The sequence below is a fragment of the Copadichromis virginalis genome, linkage group LG22, assembly GCF_057382275.1.
Source record: "Copadichromis virginalis isolate Kocher_CV1m ecotype Utaka linkage group LG22, C_Virginalis_male_GT1.1, whole genome shotgun sequence".
Taxonomy (NCBI): domain Eukaryota; kingdom Metazoa; phylum Chordata; class Actinopteri; order Cichliformes; family Cichlidae; genus Copadichromis; species Copadichromis virginalis.
This window is the reverse complement of record NC_140638.1, coordinates 25,580,343-25,605,013: the sequence shown is the minus strand read 5'-3', so window position 1 is coordinate 25,605,013 and position 24,671 is coordinate 25,580,343. Positions and strand designations below refer to the sequence as shown.

General features: G+C 41.2%; 1 protein-coding gene and 1 long non-coding RNA gene across 2 annotated transcripts; one reads left to right on the top strand and one right to left on the bottom strand.

The window, feature by feature from the left end:
- Window positions 1-14,322: 14,322 nt before the first annotated feature.
- Window positions 14,323-15,767, top strand: LOC146683457 (uncharacterized). The gene is made up of 3 exons (XR_014917614.1): window positions 14,323-14,468; window positions 14,732-14,793; window positions 15,010-15,767. It is a non-coding gene; the product is annotated as an uncharacterized LOC146683457 (long non-coding RNA).
- Window positions 15,768-23,576: 7,809 nt separating this feature from the next.
- LOC146683456 (uncharacterized) lies at window positions 23,577-23,940 on the bottom strand. The gene is made up of 2 exons (XM_085445551.1): window positions 23,800-23,940; window positions 23,577-23,708 (listed from the first exon to the last, which is right to left on the bottom strand). The coding sequence occupies exons 1-2, from the start codon at window positions 23,938-23,940 to the stop codon at window positions 23,598-23,600; spliced, it is 252 nt and encodes an 83-aa protein (XP_085301677.1). The 3' UTR covers window positions 23,577-23,597.
- Between the last annotated feature and the right edge of the window lie 731 nt (window positions 23,941-24,671).

The window sequence follows — 24,671 nt, the reverse complement described above, 5'->3', positions numbered from 1 at the left end:
GTATCATACTGTGTGTGCTATGTGAAATATTTTAATCTAAACAAAAAAAAACTCTTTACAAAAAGTTTTCTCATATTTATTAAAAAGCATTATCACTCAGAGGCTGTGGAGAAAGAAATGTGAACACCTGGAACCCCGCGGGCACTGACACAGCTGACCTGAATGACTTGTCTGACTCCGCCCCCAACAGAACTTCTCCAAGTTACACTGAAAATGAATCACAGTGGACACTCAGGTGGCATGCTTTATTTTGAAAGGACTTGAGTGGTTCTTCCCTGAGGTGTCAGTTTATTTTTACCAGGACAGTGACTCTGCGTCTCTTCAAACGCCGACAAAGTCCAGGAAGTCGTCTGAAGATGTTTTCCTTGACAGCTGAGGCGATGTTTGAAGCATTTACCTGAGAGATGACACATATTAAAGGTGTCTTATTCTGCTTCATATTCCATGTTTTTTAATCAGAGACTCTGTTAGTGTATCTTGGCATGATTCACAGGACAAAGTAATGATTCTTTATCTTATTCTAGGACTTGGTGCAGCCCCTCAGTTCATACTCTGTCTAAATAACAAGTTTTAGCTCTGCCTCTTCAATCTAATCCAGTTATAAACCACATTTAAAAACTATAAAGTTCGCAAAAGTGCTGTACATAAATATAGGGAGGTCACACAATGAGAATATAATAAAAATACAAAATGTAAAAAAGTTGACACACCTACATAACAAACACCAACACATGACTGTAAATACAAGCAGAAACAATCAAATTAAGTATTCATCTTTCACACTGTGCTAAAAGAGTAAAACTAGAGACAATTTTTTTCCTGGTTGGTGAGCTTCAGATAGCCAGCAGAGGGGCAGCCAATTGGTGCTAAAACCAATTATGGAGACGACGTTGACCATAAAAGGAAATCTGTTACACGTTGATTTCAGTGTGCAATTAAAGTAGAAAAGTGTTTGGATCAAATCTATTACTTATTGATTTCTTTATCTTATTTGAAACTGTGCTTAATCAGCGGTGGAAAGTAACAAAGTACAAATAGTTTTCTTGCTGTACTTGACTAAAATTCTTTCAGGTGTCTGTAATTTACTTGAGTATTATTTTTTCTGATAACTTTTTACCTTTTCTCTCTTCAGTTTAACACAAATATTTTAACTTTCTGCTTCTGACATTTTCTAAACAGGCTTTTATTTACTGTGTCAGGAGTAGTGTCGTGGATGAGAGAAGGAGGACCCAAACACTGGACTCACAGGCAGGTAGGTGAAGGTGGATGTTTATTGCCGATGGAGTGAACAAACAGTACAGAGGTAGGAAATGGCTGGCTGGCTGGCTGGCTGGCTGACTGACTGACTGACTGAACGAACGAACGACTGACCGGTTGACGAACTGAACATACAGACGACATTAACATCAATGACACGACAGTGAACGAGTAGAAACAGAGGGCTTAAATACACAGACTGATGAGGATGATCATGAGAGACCGGTGAGTACACAGCTGAACATAATCTGGCTAATGACACAAGACGAGCAACACAGGAAAAGCAGGAAGTGAGCACATGGAAGTGGCAAAATAAACTGAACATGAACAAAACCGAAAACACTGGAACACCGACCCAGGAACCCTGACAGTACCCCCCCCCCTCCCCCCTCCCCCCTCCACAGGCTGGCACCCGACGGCTAAAAGAGAAAAAAAAACAACCCCAGAACAAAGTGGACTTGAACGGCCTCTAACAGCATTCAAGGTTCAAAAGAGGATAAAAGGGAATAACACTGGAAAATAATTTTAAAGTTACTATGAGCTCAAGAAATCACAGCAAGCACACAAGCTGTTTATTGTGAACTGTGTCTGTGAAGTTAGGATTTTTTTAATATTGTGAAACATCATCATAATAATGGATTGCATTTATATAGCGCTTTTCAAGACCCTCAAAGCGCTTTACAGTTCCACTATTCATTCACTCTCACATTCACACACTGGTGGAGGTAAGCTACAGTTGTAGCCACAGCTTTCAAACTTTTTGATTAAACTGTATTCTGCACACCTGGTAGCCACCTGGAAGCCACCTAAAGCTGGATTGTTAGACCATGTGGCACTAACAAGAATAAAGTACAGAGCCATGAAAGAGGCAGAAATGTTGTTACTGCACGGCGTCAACGCGTTAGCGTCGTCCAGTCCCGAGCCTTATCTCCTACAGTCTTAGAAACACAAAACTCAGCTTGTTATTTGGTGGTTTTGAAACTAAACTTAAACAGTCCTTTTTAGCTGGTACTGAAACTCAGCTCTCACAAAAAGAAATGGCAGTATGGTGTACATTTTAGGACATCCGTCAGGTCTCAGACAAAAAGCTGTCAAGTGTCAGGTCTCAGACAAAAACTCGTCAGGTGTCAGGTCTGAGGTGTCAGGTCTCAGATGTCAGGGCCTCAATTGTCAGGACTCAGGTGTCAGGTCCCAAAAGTCAGGTCTCAGGTGTCAGCTCTCAGTTGTCAGTTCTCAGGTCTCAGGTGTCAGAACACAAGCTATCAGACAGAGAGAAGCCTCCTTCAGGTGGCGCTGTTGTCAGGTCCCAGCCAATGACTGTAACAAACATGGACGACGTGACAGCGTCAGTAGTTCATACGATGCTGTTTTATGTTCAAGGGGTCTCCTTTCTCATACGTTTGATTCTAATTACATTACATAATGCTGTGAAATTGGGGTGTGATGTAATTGTAACAGCTTTGACTGGAAGCTGCAGTCACGCACAAACTTACGTATCTCTGTTCGGGAATGGGAGATAGAGCGGGGGTGCAGACAGGAGCTCCAGCGTTTACGTTACAAAACCATGACGACTGTTTTAATCTGACAGCCTGAGGTGTTCTTCAGTATACTGGACTACCCGACAGAAGGACCCGGCACCCCGCTGCACTTTTTCGGTAAGTTAAACGTGTTTGTAAGCTTATCCGTAACCACCGTTCTTAGCTAGGTCCTGAGACCTAGCTATAGTGATGTTCGATTCGTGAACGAATCATTCAATACTCGATAATTACTTTACTGACTCGTGAATCATGATTCACAAGCGCAACTGACTCAATGACTCATCTCTGTTGCTGTTAGCAAACTAATTCCATTAGTAGAAATATATCTAGCTTATAATTAAAATTATGGGGAGAAAAAACAACAGCCAGTTTCTTAACAAAAACATCTCTGCTCTGAACTGGAAGAAAAAACCCTGAGTAGAAGCTCACATCAAGACAATAGCTCCTCGGTTCACAGTAGCATCTCTCAGCAAACATGCTAACAGCACATTTGAGTTACCCCTCCCTTGCTGTGCTGAATCGTACCATAAGCGAATCACTCAGGACTCACTCACCCCCTCCCTCCTGGCTCACAGCTCAAACGAGTTGAACGAATCACTGACTCACTCACCCCCTCCCTTCCTGTGCTGAATCGTAGCATAGACGAATCACTCACTCACCCCTCCCTCCTGGCTTACAGATTCTTCTTCTTCTTGGTTGGCAACCAGTGTTGCCAACTTAGCGACTTTGTCGCTATATTTAGCGAGTTTTCAGAGTGAAAGCGCGTATTGCTTTTACTCTCAACAAGCAGCAGGTGCTGTAACGCAGTCAGTTCTTCTTTTACTCTTTTACTCTGTGATGGCCAAACCTGTGGCCACACTCTAAAGTCGGTAACTTTTGTATTTTCATTCTTCATTTGAACATAGTAATATATTTTAGTTGCCAATAACTTTATTGATTGGTTTGGATACATTTGTTCTATTTGTAAGCGCGCACATTTAGTTTACTTATGTATTCATACTACTTCATTTCTTTGCTTTCTGACTAACTTTTGTCTTTTTATTTCTTACCTGCCATCATCCCTGGGAGTTGCTGGACAAAAGATGGTAGCCAGGGTTTGAAACCATTAAATATGAAGGAAGATAATTGGACCACACCACCACTTCCTGCTGAAGGGGGTAATGTGTGTTTTGTTTACTTTAAAAACAAAGTATTTGTATTTAATTAAATATTTGAGTTTAGGGTTTAATGGGGTTTTTGATTTTCTTCTTTGGTGTTTAGTTTATTAATACTGCATCGTTTGTGATTTATGATTGTGTTTGTTTGCTACCCCTCATGTGTCACAATGGTCTGATCAGCCATTATATATACCCTTGTATGTCATTTCATGTTAGGTCAATTATGTATGTTTGTAGCAGTCATTTGGTTTGTTAAGTTTGCAGTTGTTGCCTGAGTTCAGTTTTGTTTCTTTGACCTCTTTTATGAGCTCAACATTTATTACTCTTGTGAATATAATTTTTGGGGGTTAAATAAATGGAAACTATATTTTTCTAATAATTCCTGGGACGACTCCTGTTTTTCAACTCGGTCCATCACATACTCTTATGCTGTTTTGTGGATCACAAGGTTTAAAACTACTTATAAACACACACACACAAAGTAACTCCACCAGAGTGCCTATTTCGGGTCACTTTTGCCGGTCCAAGCCCAGGTAAAGGAGCAGGGTTGGAATTGTGACATTAAAAAAAAACAATAATTGCTAAAAGAAATTTAATTTGTAGTTCTAAATAAACTCTAAATGCATTTAGGACATTTTTTACTCACTTTATGTCTCTTCCACGATGTTATTTCTCTCTCCAACAACATAGGTTACAATTAGATTAGCATGATCAATTATGCAAATTAGGCGATGACGTCATTTAGCAACTTCTAGCGACTTTTAGGACAACCAATAGCGATTTTCCTTACTGAGGAGTTGGCAACACTGTTGGCAACCAATGTTAAGGCGCATTACCGCCCCCTGGCTCACAGCTCAGTGCACATTTAGATGAGAAAATATATATTTGACACATTTAAGGAAAATATTAATAAAATAAAATAAAAAATAAATAAATGTTCCCTTTAGAATTTTTTTTGCTCTATAAAATAGTTGTTTTCTTTTACAATCATTCATCTTAGCAGTAGGATTTACATTAAAAGAGAAACAAACAAGTTTGAGTGAAAATATACATTTTTGCACTCTCTGGTTAACTGACTCAGTGACTCAAATGACTCAAGAAACCTGATTCACTTTGGTGAGTGACTCATTAAAACTCGATTCAGTAAAAAGAATCGAATTTACCATCACTACCTAGCTAAGATGAGCACTCTGCTGTCAGGGAAACTTGTTTTGTAAAGTCCGTTTAGCTCTTTTAGACTCAGGGGGTGAACAGAATTTGATTGACAGCGGTCTGGTACGTCTTCTCGGTATTAAAATGCGACTTCTAGAGGTCCCTGTTTCGGTTTTTGCCCTCAATGGTCAGGCTTTGCCCTCAGTCACCCATGAAACGGAACCTGTCTCATCAATTCTCTCGGGCAATCATCGCAAATTTCTCAGTTTTTTTGTTTTCGCGTCCCCTGATTCCCCTGTAGTCTTGGGCTATCCTTGGTTCGAGCGCCACAATCCCCATATCAACTGGGCCACCCGTCGTATAGAGAGTTGGAGTAGCCACTGTTTGTCACACTGTCTGCGGTCTGCTTTACCTCCCTCTGCGGCCGGTGCTCCCGAATCGACACAAAAAGATTTGGACCTGTCGTCTGTGCTGGAGGTCTATCATGATCTGAGGTCAGTTTTCAAACGTCGCGCTCTGTCTCTGCCTCCCCACCGGCCATATGACTGTTCTATTGAATTGTTGCCTGGAGCTTTGCTGCCTACTAATCGGCTGTACAACCTCTTCAGGCCGGAGAGGGCTGCCATGGAAGCCTATATTACGGAGTCTCTGGAGGCAGGCTTGATTCGGCCGTTCTCTTCACCCGTGGCTGCAGGGTTCTTTTTTGTAGGGAAAAAGGATGGATCTCTCAGACCTTATGTTGACTATTGTGGACTTATTTCCATCACTGTGAGGAATAAATATCCCCTTCCACTGCTTTCTTCCACCTTTGTTCCGTTACAGGAAGCGGTTGTCTTCACTAATTTGGACCTACGTAATGCGTATCACTTGGTATGCATACGTCAGTGGGATGAGTGGAAGACGTTCAACACTCCGCTGGGACATTATGAGTATATGGTAATGCAATTTGGACTGACTCTGATCAATGATGTGTTGCGGGACTTTTTGAACCATTTTGTCTTTGTCTATCTGGATGACATTCTCATTTTTTCCCGATCACTGGATGACCACGTACAGCAGGTGCGCTGTGTATTACAGTGGCTTCTGGAAAATAAACTGTTAGTGAAAGCTGAGAAATGTGTCTTCAAATGCGGGGTCAGTGTCCTTTTTGGGTTACGTACTGGAAAAGGGACAGCTCAGAGCCGACCCCTGTAAGCTTGAAGCCATTGTGAGTTGGCCGACCCCTTCCACACAATAGCAATTGCAGAGGTTTCTGGGATTCGCTAATTTTTATCGGCGGTTCATTAAGAATTTCAGTCGAGTTGTGCTTCCGCTTACTAGTTTGACATCTCCTGCTCGTGTTTTTCAGTGGACGGCGGAAGCCGAACGGGCTTTTTCACGGCTTAAGGAGCTGTTTTGCTCCGCTCCCGTCCTCGCCCACCCCGACGTGTTCAGACAGTTTGATGTTAAGGTTGATGCTTCCGATACCGGCGTGGGAGCCGTGCTGTCTCAGATTTCGCCGGACGATCGGCATCTCCACCTGGGCGCTTTTTTTTTGTTTTTTGTTTTTTTGCCTGTTCCGCTTGGATCTTTAGCCATCAGAATTGTTGTCTGAAGGCCAAGAAAGATGCCAATCGGCTTTACTTTACCAATTGGATCATCATGGCCTTGCCATATTGGTCCATTTGATTGACCTCATAATTATGTATGTCCGCCATGTCCGCGCGCATCCTGCATTGGCTGCACACTGTGCGCTTTGCCTGTCATCCCGGCATTTATCGTATGGTGTCTTTGTCGAAACGGTCCTTTTCGTGGCCTTCGTTGGAGAGGGATGCGCGCGAGTATGTTGTGGCTTGCGAAGTTTGTGCGCGTTCTAAAAGCCGTCACCAGGCGCCTTCTGGGCTTTTGCATCCCCTGCCCGTCCCCAGTCACCCGTGGTCGCACATCGCTGTGGACTTCGTCACAGGGCTGCCGCCTTCCTCTGGTCACTCGGTCGTCCTTACCATCGTGGATAGATTCTCCAAGGCTGCCCATTTTGTTCCCTTGCCTAAACTCCCTTCCGCCCTTGAGACTGCTCGCTTACTCGGTGTTCATGTTTTTCGGTTGCATGGGATTCCCCAGGACATTGTGTCTGACAGGGGACCTCAGTTTGTGTCACGTGTGTGGAAGGGGTTTTGTGCTGCCTTGGGGGTGGGGGCGAGCCTCTCCTCGGGCTATCACCCACAGTCTAATCGACAAACTTAAAGGACGAACCAACAACTGGAATCCGCGCTCCGTTGTGTGGTTTTGGCTAATCCTGCTTCCTGGAGCTCTCATCTCTCCTGGATAGAATATGCGCATAACTCTCTCACCTGTTCTGTCCCCAGTTTCTCTCCGTTTGAGGTTTGTTTGGGTTATCAGCACCCACTGTTTCCTTCTAAGGAGGCGGAGGTTGTGGTCCCAGTGGTGCAGGACCACCTGCGCCGCAGCAGGAGGATTTGGCGTCAGACCAAGGCGGTGTTGCTTTAGACTGTGACACGAGCTCACTGTACGGTGGATCGGAGGAGATCCCCTGCTCCTCTATAATCCATGGGACAGAAGGTGTGGCTGTCGTCTGCAACTGTTCCTTTGAAATGTATGTCTAGAAAGCTGGTGCCCCGTTTTCTGGGTCCTTTCACTATTCAATGCTTCATTAATCCTGTATGTGTCAGACTGCAACTGCCCGCTTCCATGAGGATTCATCCTACTTTCCATGTTTCCCAGCTCAAACCTGTTTCTCGCAGCCCGTTGTGCCCCCCGTCCGATCCTCCCCCCCCCCCCCCCTCCCCCGCCCGCCGGAGTAGTGGATGGCATTTCTATCTATTCAGTCCGGCAGCTACTGGACATGCGCCGCTGGGGCCAGGGCTTTCAGTTTTTGGTGGACTGGGAGGGGTACGGGCCTGAGGATCAGTACTAGATTCCGAGTTCGTTTATTGAGGACCCTGATCTCATTGCTGACTTTTACAAGAGACATCCTGGTAAGCCCTTCCGGGGGCCGCCCGTTGAGGGGGGGGGGGGACTATTAGGAGTTGGTAGGGTTTCTCTGGTGTGGTGTCATGGGTTTGCTTCCTTTTTCAGCACAGGTAGGTGGGACGGTGTCTCACAGGATGCTGTCACACCGGTGGTACATCAGACGTCATTTGATGGAGCGTTATTTAGGAGCAGCGCGACAGACATCTGGTGTCGGAGTATTGTTGCCTCCCTGAGTGGTAACGTGTTTGTTAATCTCTGCGGTGTGCACTACAGCCAACCCATGTTTTGGATTTTGTCTGCTTACCTGTTGTCCTGTATCCTTAGCCGGATCCATCACCCGCTTGCCTGTCAGCTGCTGGTAAAGCCGTATTTCCGGGATCACTTCAAACATCAATCGCATCTTTACCTTCGCATCCTGGAGATTCTCGCCCAAACCTGTACTGCCAGTGTGAGAAGTGAGCTCTCCAACTCTCCCCATGTTTATTGCCGCTTTTTACTGATTGTTTGGTATCTCCAAACCGTCCAAAGACATGCAGCTTGTGGGGATAGGTTAATTGGACAATCCAAATTGCCACTAGGTGTGAATGTGCGAGTGAATGTGAGTGTGAATGGTTGTCTGTCCCTATGTGTTAGCCCTGCGACAGACTGGCGACCTGTCCAGGGTGTACCCCGCCTTTCGCCCTATGACAGCTGGGATAGGCTCCAGCGCCCCCCGCGACCCTGAAAAGGATAAGCGGAAGCGAATGGATGGATGGATGGATGTTTGGTATCTTCCCCTAAAATTTCGTTTTCCTTTTTCTCGTAGATCAACCCTGTGTGTGCCGATTATACCTTTCCCTCCGAGTGCGTGTCAGCCCCCTTTCCTGGTTTCCCTCCGTTTATTTATCACTGTACATAATCTCCCACCCTGTGTAAATAATCCAGACACTGTAAATAAAGAGCACTTTCTGCATTCCCTGCGTTTGTTCTGCCATAGAGTCCATTCGTTCAGCCTAACAGACAAGCCCTGGGAATCTTTAAGAGAGAATGTGCAACTAACTTTCTTATGTATGTCTAATTGTGTGAAGTTGACACATGGCAAGGGCCATGTGGCAAACGAGGATTTTCTGGGGAGGCTTAAATTACAGGTGGAAAAAGGTAAAGTGATGGAAGAAGAAAATGAGATGCAGATGCAGACTGAGGCTATGAGAGAGGCGACAAGAGGATCAGTGAGGGGTGGAGACCACCTCCAGCTGACGACCCGCAGAGAGCTGTACCACTGGGCTTCCTAGAGAGCATCAACAGGAGATGGTGGACAACAGAATGGTTATCTGAAGGATAAGGGGAGCATGCCAAGCTCCAACCGAAAGCACAGAGGAAGTTCAGGGATGGCATCATGATTCTGTAAACAACACAGAAAACAGATGCTATGGTGGTGACAGGAACTGACTGACGGCAATTTCTCAAAGATTATCACCTAATGTTTTTTCGCTGTGCCATACAGAGGTTGACACTCTACAGAGGGTCTTCCTTTGTGTCACTGTTGTTGTCATTTGCATTATGAACACTTCTACAAGACTGCTGCTGAAATTTTGAGCCATGGACGTGGTCATGACTCAACAGGAGGGAGCAGCATAACAGCAGTAAAACAACTGGATCCAATTTCCTTTTAAAAATAACATTGCTGAAAGATCAACATGGATTCACCAGAGTCACTGCAAGAAGATCACGCACCTTGACGCTGAGCCCGAGTCCAACTACAAAGGGGGAAGAAAGCCTCTAGGACCTTCCATCTCAAACCCGGTGAAGAAACCAATGACTCCCTTACCTTTAGTCAGCAACAAGGATGACAGCGTGGCTGAAAGTATTCCTGTTCGTGACGACAGCTGAAGCACTATGGGACCGAGGAAGCCACACTCAATAACCTCATGGCTATTCTACGAACTTTTGGTGGCAGATGATGAACACCACGGCGCACCTTAACAACAAGATGGACTGCTACGTATGTGCCCACATGCCACTATCCACTCACAGCTCTGGATTATGGCCGTATAACATTCTAACCGCATCCCAAGGTGGGGTGTGTAAGCTAATTGGTGAGACATGTTGCACATTCATTCCAGACGAATACTCCACTGGCAGCGACATCTATGAGGACCTACAGAACTTAACCGTGCTGCAAAGGCATGTGGCAGACCACACACCATGAGCCTCAACACAGGATTGGCTCGCATGGCTGACTTCTGGACCTTGGTAGCACATGCTACTGTAGATTGTGACCCCAGTATTTGTTGTTTTAGTTCTTATGTTTATTGCTGTGACCTGTATTCTCCCCTGCATAAAAAGCATGATACAAAGGATGGTGACTAATACCTTTATTTACTACACATTTGCCCAGGAGGACCCAAAGAAGGACATGGAAGATTGCATTTAAATGAAGTAAGCATTGAAAATGCACCTGAAAGTGATGCTGTACTGATAATTGAAAACACAAGCTTTTAAAATGTAAAACAGGAGGGAATAATGTTAGCAACCTACAACACATACATTAAACCTATTTAAAAAGCTACACATTGCCATTTAAAAAGCTAGAATGCTTTTGTTTGCTCCCGAACCCAACAACAAGATCATGTTGATCCAACACATCTCTTCCTTAGGCTGACTGAACTGTGGGAGCACACTGCCTCCGATCCAGAGCTACAGAAACTGAGCACTGTCACAATGAAGGCCTGGCCTTGCAGACAAACTCAGCTGCTCACAGAAATTCGTGAATACTACCCATATCAAATAAACTCCCCCTTGAAGATGACATTGTCAAGAAAGGCCTGAAGACAGTGATCCCAAAGTCTTTACAAAAGGATTAAATCACTGTCCTCCACAGAGGGCACCCAGACACAGAAGCTACTAAACGCAGGGCCCATGCTATCAGGTTTTGGCCCACAATAACTGAAGATATAGGGCAAGAAACAATTGCGTGTCCGGTGTGCAACAGTACCAGGCCACATAAACAAAAAGAGCCACTCAAGCTCACACACTAGGTTCTCCAGCTGAAAGGCTCATGTCAAGGCAAACATGCACTATCATGCAACATCTGCTGGTTCCCAGGCCCAAAAGCAACACAGCTGTTAAGACAAGCCTAGTTCATAAGCGCCATGCACAAAAGAAATGCTATGACAACTCCAGCAGACCACTCCGTCCCCTCGTGCTAAGTGAGGTTGCAAACGCATCATGGACATGACTCCTTAGGGACTAATAAGAAATCCAGATCATACATTGTCCAGTCAGGAGGCGGAGAGTATAGGCGGAACCGCAGGCATGTCCTCCCAGTCCCTGAAGCACCACCACAACACAGAGATTCCCACGATGACTCTACCGTGGTCCAACCATCAACCGCCTGTTCCCCAGAGCACAAAGAAAACGAAATCCATGGAAACTACATGTAACGTGATGTTGACAAGGTCAAATGTTAAATGTTTACTATATTCTTACCAATGACAGTTCCAGGTTTGAAGTGAATGGTTAATGTCCAGGCTATAATGTTGTGGATTAGAATCTGTTGTTTATACAGTCTTAACCTAAAGAAAGGGGACATAGAACATCTGACTGGTATTGTTTAATAATGGGGGTTGAATAGGGTCCCGAAAAGCGCTATATAAATGCAATCCATTATTATTATTATTATTATTATTACCTGTTCAGAATAGTGCACTGCGCATGCATGCAGTAAGAAGACGCTGGAGTCAAGCTGCTTGCATGTAATGCCTGCTCAGTTACCCATTAAACAAAGCTTGCAAGGAATCACAAATCCAGCGTCTTTACTAAACATCAAACATTGTCCTTTGAGATTTTAACATAAGACTGAGGATGATATAAAACTAAAGATTTAAACAGTTTTAGATCCATTACACTCACTGAGCACTCTACAGCCTGGTAACACATAAACTTTAAATAAAAACTAGTGTAATTTGTTCTTTTCATGTAATAACATCGTTCACATTATGATCAACAGCTAGATTCACAGTTAAGTAAACCTAATGAGGGAGACCATCAGGACCAAGCTGGGTTTCCTGGGTCCAGAGGTTTGGAGAAACGTCCTCCCTTTCTTTTATCACAGCTGTCCTGTGCCAGATGTTCTGTTGACCCACTGAGAGAGGCATAATTTCAGAAACATCAGAAAGACTAAAGCTCATTGCATAGATCAATGATCTTCACCATTGATCTCTACAGCTCCCTCAGAGGGAAATCTTCAGAGCTTCACTGTTGGCTCGCTCCAGAAAATGGATAAACCAAGTTTCATGAACAAGCGTGATGGACACCTTTGCTTTGTGTAATGTTAGAAGTACTCAGATAATCTTCAGAGGCTCTGGACTTTTACATAAAAATATTATATTCAGTCCTGTAGAAAGTTATATATTTAAATATACATTATCCTGTCTGGTTACTCTGGAGCTGTACTTTTTCAGTTTTATGTCAGTAAAGAAGTTCAATCCGTACTTCAACTTTTACTGAAGCTTTATTTTAACACAAGTATCTGTACTTCTACTGAAGTAAATATTGCCTGTAAATTTGCCACCTGTGGTATTAATCTGAATAATACACTTCTGATTTAAGTCAAAATCAGAGCTGACTTTGGTTGCAGCTGATTAGCTCAGTGTCAGGGTTACTGGTTTTCTTCCCAGCTTGCATTTGTCCTACCTGCAGAGGGGGAGTTCCAGGACTGAAGTTAGGTAAATGGCTGTCAGCTCTCTGCAGAGAGATGCAGACCAGCAGCAGAAACACAGAGAATTCACTAAGCTTCATCTACAATTTCATCAGGTGATTAATAAATCTTGACAACCCACAAATGCCTTGTCTTCTTCTGTGAAAACAAAAGACTGAAGCAGACAATAACTGAAGAGAGATTCAGTAATCCTCTTAGCCTGCTTTAAGAGTCACATGACTAGAGGATGACATCACACTGACGCGCCAATCACTGATGGACATTTCACTGTTACTGCATCACAGTCACTGATGGACCTCTGGCCCCCTTATTAATCAGTTGCCTACAGAACATCTGTTTAAATAAAGCTTTATTTTAGAAAGAGGCTTTATATGAGGCTCCTTTTTTCCAAGAAAGATGTACAGGTCTTTTTCTACACAGAACCATACACCTGTGTGTACCTAGGTGTATGTTTTCTTTCTTATTGGTGTTTATCTTTATTTGCTCTTTGCTTCACTGCATAATGAAAAGCAGTTTAATTAACTGCATTTTCATTACTTGCTGCAGCCCACTTCTGTTGCTGAAAAAAAGTGTGTAAACTTATTTTAAACTAAAACATTTTTAGTCTTACTTAGACCTTTTCAAGAATCCAGGGTTGTGGTTTTTGTGTTGAGCAGGAGTTCCTATCGGCTGTAACAGTGAACTCGTTGTATCAGCCCCTGAAGGAGTTTCAAATTATCTGACATAATAGATTTGGCCCACTGCTGTCTCAGGGAGTGAATGGTGAATGGTCACTGAAGGCAGCAGTGACTCTGCACACTTAGATCTATTTTGGACTCGGACCACTCCTACCGTCTGCTATGAAATTTATCTCAATGACTGGACTTCACTTCAGTTCTGCTCTTAAACCAAGAATGTTACAGGACTCAGAGCAGCTTTGAAGTTAATCTCCAAGAATGAAGGGACTAACTGTCCCACAAACTCAGAATACACCTAACATTTAGAAATTTCATGTACCATAATAATAATGTTGCAGTGTTCACACCTATTTACACACAAGGCAAAGTGTCATCAAGTATTTAAAACTATGATTTATTGGTGACACAGAGCAGACTGATCAGCTGAACACATACAGTCTTACAGATTTACACTGAATTATGTATTACATAGTATCAGTCAGAATGTTTTTATCATTGCACTCTGGCTTGTTCACTAATATATTTCTTATCAGGTTTATTGATTCCTCCTTAACTAAAACTTACTCTCTGCAGTAGGGGGTGGGGTCTTAAATAACTTTCAGCATTAGAGACAGGGGCGATTTTAGCCCATTTTTAGGGGTGCTTAAGCACCCCCAAAAGGAATCAAAGCACCCCCAAAGATTTCTTACTTTTTTTGACAATATTTGCTCTTTGTGTGACACATTACTAAAAATATAAAAAGCATACAGTACTGTACTTGTTTGAGACGTAACATTTTAACAACAAAAGTATAGATAACCCCCCCCCCCCCCCTCCCAAAATGGTTTGTTCCAGCTCTCCCCTACTCTGGCTCTAGCGCCGTTGCTGCCAGAGATGGTGGCTGAGACGCAGCGGAGTGGAGGTTTAAGTGCCTGGCTTAAAACAGGACATATTAGCTGCATTTAACCTTCAGTTACTCTTTATATAGTTAGGTAGGAGTCAGACCATGTTTCTTTTTAGCTGAAAAGCATTACACCAGGTAACCTGCAGTGTTGAAAACGTGTTTTCCGACAATGTTAGCTACCCTACAATCCGTCCTGCTCTGTAGTAAAATCAGCGACATTTGACCGTCCTGTTGCTCCCATTGAAATGTATACAGCCTATTTAAAATCTAAAACTTAAAATTGTCCGCAGCCTACTTTTGGTTACCACTGTCCTGTTTGAAATGGATACTAACTAGCTAACTGACTGAATGCCCATTAACCTTATAAACTCCTGGTGTGTGTGTGTGTGTGTGTACAGAGAGACAGCCAGGTTCATAATGGATATAAGGAAGTTTTTCCAAAAAAAGGAGCCACATTCAGGTAAAAGTGTAAAATCAAATGATCCGTCATTCAAGAATAATGTTGGATCAGTGTTTCAATGTTTATATCTTTTATTAGATGTTCATGTGGTTATTTGCCTTTTTGTTGAAAGTAGACTGAGAGAAGACTTTTTGTTAGTGATCTTATTAGAATTTTTTTCATATTAATGTAATTTTTCATCTAATTGAATACAATCTATTTGTGTATGATTGTCAGTCCAAAGAGGGAGAGAGGAAAGAGGGAACATGAGGAGAAAGTACAAGGTCAGGAAGAACCAGGTAAGAAAACAGACAGGGAACAGTGACAGGCACAACAGAAACTGTTAAACTGACAAAGAGAAAAAACCTGATTTTACTCACACAATCTGGAAGTTGTGTCCTCCCTATATTAAAGCTGCTATACAGAATCTGCAAAACAAACTGGGTTGAAACATTTTTGACCCTCTTTAACAACATTCCAACATAACATTATCATTGATTGGGGAGATTAAAATTAATGATATATTTTTATGTGGTTCAGCCACAACTCTACTAAAACCTCAGCCGCAGTACATACATTACATTTGCACTCTATCAGAAAGTGCCAAACAGCCCTGGTGGAGTGAGGAGCTTTAAAGAGAAGCAGATGCTCTGTTTATATTCTAAAAATGTTTTAAGCTTGTTTCAAAGATTCTGTACAGCAGCTTTAAATGTTTTCCAAAAGCACACATACACTTAACTTATCAGTGTTTCTCAAACATTTTACAGTGTGTACCACCTGAGAAAAATGTCAAGCTCTCCTAAGTACCGCTATGAAAGCATGAAAGTCATAAATCTTACAACACAAAATTAGTATTATTAAATTAGTTTCTGCAATAAAGATTTTTTTCATACATTGTATACATTCTACCACAGGCAAAGTTGCCTCCATTTTTATAGTTTTTATTAATATTTTGTAATAATTTATTTGTAATAATTTATTCTGTTTTGGGAGTGTTTTTTATGTATTTGTATTATATTATACTCACACATTAAAAGTGAATATCTGTCCAAAAAATGCACTCAGTTTACTTTTTACTCACAATGAGCATCATTCATTATTCTCCCCCAGTAATTAAGGTTAGGATATGTATTTTTTTCTATCCCAATCCATTCTTCTTTTGCAGCATTTAAATAACCCTTATCAGATTTGATGGTTTTGTTACAGACTTTTCAAAAAAGTGTTTTGCTTTTCTTTCACAAATGTGGGGATTAAATTGTGTTAAAATGTACAAAACAGTGATGTCATGTTTTGTGATGAGGACCCAGGGACAGAGAGACTTGATGAATTTAAGAATCTTATGATTTAATAAAGAAATTTGCAGACTTGCACAGAGATGGTAAAATTATGATGACTGATAACGGAGACGAAGATAACAGACGATGAGGACAGGGAGGAACAGGGGTTTAAGTGCACCAAGGAGACAGTCAGAGAGAACTCGGGACAATATTTAAGGATGCAGGGACTGACAGAGACAGGTTTATCTTGCCTGGCTGGGCAGCTCTCTGGGTGCTCAGCACCCCCAAAGTTCTGATCCTAGAACCGCCCCTGATTAGAGATGAAAAAAAAAAAAAAAAACACGACAAGAAACCCATTAATTGATCCATTAATTACTTGCACATGGTGTTACTATTGTGCTCTGGATCTTCTGGCTTCACAGAGTAACATGAGAAGAAAAGCAGTTCTCACACTCTGAAGGCCAATTCCATCTTCTCCATCACTTCCCCTTTAAAGCTACTCTACCCACCAAGTATGGAACGCCAGGACTGCCATAATGAATTAATTAAATACACCATTAAATAATTAATTAAATGTGGCAATAATTAATTAAAATTGGAATTAATTAATTAAATAAATAGTTATGACACATGTAATTAATTAATTATTGACACATTTAATTAATTATTTATGTATTTCACATTTTAATTAATTATTGACACATTTCATTAATTATTGACACATTTAATTAATTATTTAATGATATGTTTATTTATTTCATTTTGGCAGTCCTGACGCCTGGCTCTCATCATGAAATAATTTTATCTGTCAGCCTCACCCATCAAACTCAGGGGGCGGGGTTAACGCTGATCGAGTCAAAACCATTGCTTTGGCCTGGTGGCCATTGTTTCTAGCACACAACAACCGGCATGTGGAAGCTAACAGAACTGAGCTTTGAAAAACCCTGTTTGTGTGTTACCAAATACCGTTTTAATATATTTTTAGCCGAGAATGTAGTGGTTTAATCTTCATGTGTCTGGTCGGTTTGTCAAGATACAGCCTCTTTGCAAAAGTGTTTCGATGATTTCGGAGATGTCGTCCCAGTCTCACGGCAAAGCGTGGGATAGACCCGCTCGCCTCGCAAGCAATCCCACCGACAAAGCGCAGGCCCCGGTACACAGCTGTAGTAACCCCCGCTGACTTCTTTTACTGAGGTTATATTTATCGGTGTTTTATTTCCTGATGTTCTTATGTGTCCTACGTGTTTCAGTCGCCAATTCTGAATTATAACTAACATTAAAAACATGTTTAAGGAGGAGAGAGAGCAAATAAATCTGTTTAACATCTGATCTTTGGGTTTTTGTTCAGTAATTAGCGTGACCTGTGTATAAACACATAAAAGAGATAACGTTGGTGTTTCCGTCATGTAGTAACTGCTGGCTTTAACTGTACAAAGGTTGTTCGACACTATGAAACACATACAGACTTCATGATGTTCGGCTAATATTTTTATTGTGAATATTAATCATGCTGACCTCGCTCTGTACACCACGCAGCGAGGTCAGCATATCCACGATATCCTCAGCTCCATGAGTTAACACAAAGTTTCCCAGCTGACTATCTAACTGCCAACTATTCCAGAGACGTGAAAATATACAGCATAAAGAAAAGTGTAAGAGACTCAGCAGCAGATTAGAATAACAGTTATACATTTAATAAATCACCAAATGAATCCAAGAAACGAGCAAACCTGTTCCGACAATTTGAATTTGTATTCCCTCAGCTGCAGACTCGCTGCTGTTTAAATGTTTGAAAAGGAAGATTAGATATAAAAAACGTCAAACATAGACTCAGTCTGCCTTCACATTTGATATGAGGCCAGCACGTATAGTGGCCTCAGCAGGCTATTACTGAAATACACGTGCTATATCATAAACTATGATATAAATAGGGAGGTCCTATTAACATGTTTAGTTTTAAAGGACACCTTCCTGCCTTTAGTCTCATTCATGAGCAGTATTCGTTTTCTTCTAACATCCAGAAGTCTGCACAATGTGTTTCATAGTTTGTAACAAGCCTTTGACAGGTAAACATAACATGACCGAAAAAGCAAAAAAAAAAAAAAAAAGAGAGAGAGAGAGAGAGAGAGAGTGTTGACATAAGAAGAGAAAATTCTCTCAATTATGGAGACAGGCAAATGGTTCATTTATGTTTGATGTGTGTTTATTCCTCCCTAAATATCGTCGGTGAAGTTCGCCATGCACGTCAGATTTTCCTGCGCATTTTTATACCTCTGCCAACAGAGAGAGAAAAAAATCACATTCTAACAGACAGCTGGTGCTTAGAATACAGTTGAATAACTATTAAAAAACCAGATGATATTTAGATGATAGTTCAGTCTAACACATGTGCCAGTGAACCATTAAACGTCTGTGAAACTATGCAGTTATGAAACGTAACTTTAACCTCAGCCAAACCGATTTGCTCAGTTGTAAATAAAACAGCGAAGTAAACGTGACCCGACAGACAGAACCCGAGTGAATGAAGTCCAGCGTTTAACCACTGAGAGCTAAAACTCAGCTGAGGTTTGAAAGCTGTGTGCCGGTGATTGGACATCAGCCGCTGATAAAGCTGGCTCGCCTATAAAGTGCTCTGTAAGGAAACAAGCTCCAGCAGCTCTGCGCTCGGGGAAAATACTATATTTACTTATCTTGTGCAGAAAAATGCGCTGACATTGCGTTATATCGAGCACCGGCTGCCCAGTTAAACTGTGACTATCACCAGGTAACTAGGCGTGTTTCTTGAATTAGCAGCAGGTGTTAAACAGCTGACAGATGAGGAGGAGGATGCATGCAGGTAAACTGAGGGTCTGCTGAGCTGATCGCTGGTTTCGTGAGAAAAATGTCAGCTCGTTCTTTATGTTACAGAAGCACAGAGACACAAGACCAGGCGGAAAGAGACGATCGTTCGGTGAAAATGAGAATCTGCGAATGCAACATGTGGAACACGGAGTGGAATATGTAAACAAACCGGTTAATGTACCCCCTCGGTGCACTCTGCATGCTAACTGTTAGCAGAGCTAGTGAAATCTCTGAAAACATCTGAGCACTTTTGCAAACATGTTCTATGTTGACAACCTGACCAGACATACGGCGCGACATTCGCGGCTAAAACACTGTTAAAAGTGTAGCTGGTGACAGAAAAACGGGGTATTTTAAAACTACACCACCACCATTGCTGCTTGTGATTTGATCTGCATTCTGGGATAACTGGCTGCCCCAAGTCTACACAAGCAATCGATTATCTAGGATCGACCTGTTTTGACTTACTTTGCACGGCAACCAATCAAATGTTAGAGAAGCTGCATGGGCAGCGTTAACCCCGCCCCCTGAGTTTGATGGGTGAGGCTGACAGATAAAATTATTTCATGACGAGAGCCAGGCGTCAGGACTGCCAAAATGAAATAAATAAATATATCATTAAATAATTAATTAAATGTGTCAATAATTAATTAAATGTGTCAATAATTAATTAAAATGTGAAATACATAAATAATTAATTAAATGTGTCAATAATTAATTAATTAAATGTGTCAATAATTAATTAAAATGTGAAATACATAAATAATTAATTAAATGTGTCAATAATTAATTAATTACATGTGTCATAACTATTTATTTAATTAATTAATTCCAATTTTAATTAATTATTGACACATTTAATTAATTATTTAATGGTGTATTTAATTAATTCATTATGGCAGTCCTGGCGTTCCATAGCCAAACTCCAGTTTCCAGCAATGGCGGCCGCTACTAAGTTTTAAAATTACTCATACTAATCTTTCTGGGTCACAAAATAAACTTTTAACATATTTTCAGGCGAGAAAGTAGTTGTGTAAACATCAAATATCTGCTCGGTTTATCAAGATATCCCATATTTGCAAAAGTGCTTCGACGTTTTCAGAGGCGTCTGCTACCCACCAGCTCGACAGCTAGCCGGGAGCTCGAGGGTTACTGATGCGGCCGAGAACGGCACAACTCCCGGCACATCATTTTCAGATCACCGCGGAGTTTCGCTGCTCGGGTTAAACGTAATATATAAGTCACTTAGACAACCTAAAAATGTTATTGTTGGGCTTTTTTCAGTGTTTTGTTTGTTCGTGAGTAAATCGGTTTGGCTGAGATTAAAGTTATTAGATTAGATAAAATAAAACTTTATTAATCCCCCGGGTGGGTTCCTCCTTGGTTTTCACACAGCTGACTAAACGTCAAACAGAAAACTTATTAAACAGAAGTATGAGACAGTCGAGAATTTACGCCAGTGTCTGGTTATATTTTAGATAGCAAGAAGCAGACGGCCGAGTTTATTAAACTCCACCGAGACAGCGGTGACGCTAATCAGAAGGCTAGACCGTCCAATTTCACGCCTTTAAACTTTAAAGGCGTGTTTGTGTGTGTGTTTATACAATTGCTATTATGTTTGCACTTTATGTGTAATGTTACTGACTGCAGAGATCAGTAAGATGTGTGTATTTTTTATTTATTAGTTTTATTTATTTAATATTATTTTTTAATTGAATGACTGTCTAGTAGTTCACAGATGTCGAAAAACTGAGTGTGGTAAAGCCACTGATTTTTTTTATGTATATTTCTGCAATCTGCACATTGTACTGACTTTCATTTTAATGTTTACACCAGGGTTCCTTGTCAGCACTTTATGCTCAGATGTTTGTAAGCTAAAAATAAACTATTGTGTATGTTCAAATATACTGTTGTGATTGAAGAAGTTAAATAAAAATGTCAGTCATCAATTCATGCATCACCTCATGTCATCATAACAGAGGTCTGTCTTCCAGGAAAGAACAGTTTAAAATTAATGTAATATAGTATTGGCCATACTATATGATGTATTGCTTGTCTTTGTTTAATAATACAGAAGACAAAGACCTTAAAAAATAATCGCATATCGCATCGCAATCGCAATATTGGGGCAAAAAATCGCAATTAGATTATTTTCCATAATCGTTCAGCCCTAATGAATATATACTCCTTGCTAGCTTGGAAGTTGTGGTGGGTTGAGCTAACCCTCTTCCCCACTGTTTGTATTTGGTCGTAGAAGCTGGAGTGGGCAAATTATTTACTTGGAGGCCTTTCTTTCTTTTACCTTTTTTATCAGGTATGTTGGATTTCATGTTGTTGTTGTTTTTTATCTTATGTCAAATATGTTAAGGACTAGAAAAGCGCTATACAAATGCAGGCCATTTACACTCACTCTTTTAAATAGATGCAAGTAAAACACAGCAGAAAATAAATAAAATCAAAGACTCAGCAATCCTGTTGCTCTATTTCTCTATTTGCTCTATTTCACCTGTATAGCAGGAGTGGGGCAGGCGGAGGTTTGCCCTGGTGCAGGTGTGTCGCAGCAGTCAGTGGAAGGATCTGGGAGTTTCTCTGTGAATTTCACATTACCGTGGCAGCGTACTCAGTGCTTGCTCGGAAGTTTAGGGGGGGGGGGGAGTTTCGCTGTAAAAAGAATGTTTTCTTCCCATGCAGTGAACAGCTAATGTTTTTGTCACTTTTTACAGAATCAAACTCAAAGTAAGGTCAGTACTTCCACGCTTTAACCCTTTAAAACCGGTCAGAGCGGGCACGCTCCGTTTTGCGCAACTACTTTTAAATCCCGGTAGCACTGCAGCCATGTAAGCTAGCAATAATTTTTTTTGCATATGAAACCGGAGGAGTTGTACTTACATCTTATGCCATCAGCTTGTCCTAGGTCACAGTTTCCTTCCACATATAGCTTTGCAGAAACTGCATAAAAAGCACTTGCAGCAACAAAAACATAATATTCCAGAAACACGCTTTGCCGATCCGATCAGCTGTTCATACCACTTCCTAGTTACAATAGACGACAGCGTGAACTATCGCATTACCTGCCCCGAAACCTGAAGTGGCGTCATTTTCGCGGAAATGTAGTTTTTTACCATCAGGGCCTCATGAGCATATACTGGTGTTTTTAAAAGTTATGTTTGACTTTATGACTTTCTGTGTCGTGTCTGGGATGCTTAGAACTCAAATTGCACTGCTGGAAATAATTTATTTTGATGCATATGCTGCTTTTTTGCAAATTAGGACTATAATATTTGTTTTCGTTTTTCCTGCAGTATATAAAAATTGGTGTATTTCAAAAATAAAACTATGAAGACACTCAAAATAAATTTCCTGTGGTGGGAAACTATTTTGTGCAACTTTTTTGTATTTACAGTTTTGAGGGATAAGCCTCTTAAATTTCTCTAACTAGAAATATATGTTAAAAAAACAAAAACGATTTTCAATTTTTTTGTAGTTTATTGCACTTTCTTGCATAACTAAAACCGATTTAGAGTGCTTTATTTAGCTGTGTAAGGTAATAACTGAAAATATGAAATAAACACACATGTAAGCTAAGACTCTCTAAAAAAAACAGCATTGTTGTTCGGCTTTTCATTTCGCCATTTGTTCATTCACTTGAAGAGCAAGTAACATAATATAGGTCAAGTGATCAGTTTGATATCAATCTTTTGTGATACACCGTCATATTTACATTATTTGTCCAGTATGAAAAATTTGCTTTGGTACCTGGTCAAACTCAAGCTCTCTTCTCTCTGCCAGTGCACTTCTCCTACAGCAAACTCGCAGGCAGCAGCTTCTCTCCCCGCTTCTCACTCACATGTGTAAGTGTTCAGAGTTCATCTTTCCCAGCCAAGAACAAGACACCGTCCTCCAAGAGAAGTGGACTCAATGGCTGAGCAGTTGTCCAGCTTTGATCCAAGGTTGTCCCTGGTTAAAATTCTGCACCTGGAATTCAAATCCCTGAGGGAATCGTGGAGTTGTGTCAGCAGCAGGTGGAAACTGAACAGGCCTGATCCGTCTGAACACTGAACCTGAAGTCTCTGTGGCCACAGTCAGAGCTAGTTAAGTTCTCTCAAAAGGAAATGTGCTTCAGTGCTACCTTTATTACCTCTTTTTGCAGAGGAGACACTAAAGCATCCTTTATGAGAGGAAGTAATTACATTCCATAATTCATAGCGATGCATTATCAAACCATTAATGAAAACCATCGACAAAAGTGATTCACATCATATCAGTGTTGATTATCATTATTCCTGTTTTTCATTTCAGTGAAGTGCTGATATGCTTTCAATTTTGAACATCATGCTGATGGAATGAAATCGGATTTGTGTGTGACTTTGCATGAACAACAACATTTATAAACTCTCTGAATCCAAATTATAAGATCTATTACACGGATCAAAGTGTGTTTAGGGTCCGCTCCAGTTTACTTTGTATGATTAACATCTGCATTATCATATATTATTCACCACACTTCTTCTTTCTTCTTTATAAATTCTCATTCACATCAGAAAGTAGGCATTTTTTTTATTCAAACATTCCTTGATATTTAACTTTCACAATGTGTTAAAGTTTCAGTCTGTATCATACTGTGTGTGCTATGTGAAATATTTTAATCTAAACAAAAAAAAACTCTTTACAAAAAGTTTTCTCATATTTATTAAAAAGCATTATCACTCAGAGGCTGTGGAGAAAGAAATGTGAACACCTGGAACCCCGCGGGCACTGACACAGCTGACCTGAATGACTTGTCTGACTCCGCCCCCAACAGAACTTCTCCAAGTTACACTGAAAATGAATCACAGTGGACACTCAGGTGGCATGCTTTATTTTGAAAGGACTTGAGTGGTTCTTCCCTGAGGTGTCAGTTTATTTTTACCAGGATAGTGACTCTGCGTCTCTTCAAACGCCGACAAAGTCCAGGAAGTCGTCTGAAGATGTTTTCCTTGACAGCTGAGGCGATGTTTGAAGCATTTACCTGAGAGATGACACATATTAAAGGTGTCTTATTCTGCTTCATATTCCATGTTTTTTAATCAGAGACTCTGTTAGTGTATCTTGGCATGATTCACAGGACAAAGTAACATCAATGACACGACAGTGAACGAGTAGAAACAGAGGGCTTAAATACACAGACTGATGAGGATGATAATGAGAGACCGGTGAGTACACAGCTGAACATAATCTGGCTAATGACACAAGACGAGCAACACAGGAAAAGCAGGAAGTGAGCACATGGAAGTGGCAAAATAAACTGAACATGAACAAAACCGAAAACACTGGAACACCGACCCAGGAACCCTGACAGTACCCCCCCCCCCCCTCCCCCCTCCACAGGCTGGCACCCGACGGCTAAAAGAGAAAAAAAAACAACCCCAGAACAAAGTGGACTTGAACGGCCTCTAACAGCATTCAAGGTTCAAAAGAGGATAAAAGGGAATAACACTGGAAAATAATTTTAAAGTTACTATGAGCTCAAGAAATCACAGCAAGCACACAAGCTGTTTATTGTGAACTGTGTCTGTGAAGTTAGGATTTTTTTAATATTGTGAAACATCATCATAATAATGGATTGCATTTAAATAGCGCTTTTCAAGACCCTCAAAGCGCTTTACAGTTCCACTATTCATTCACTCTCACATTCACACACTGGTGGAGGTAAGCTACAGTTGTAGCCACAGCTTTCAAACTTTTTGATTAAACTGTATTCTGCACACCTGGTAGCCACCTGGAAGCCACCTAAAGCTGGAT

Bases quoted from the DNA above. Each gene is read 5' to 3' on its own strand.
- LOC146683456 (XM_085445551.1), bottom strand. From the start codon at position 23,940: ATGAAGCAGAATAAGACACCTTTAATATGTGTCATCTCTCAGGTAAAT. The intron at 23,709-23,799 runs GTAAAAATAAAC...ATTCATTTTCAG, and splicing joins GACGCAGAGTCACTATCCTG to TGTAACTTGGAGAAGTTCTG.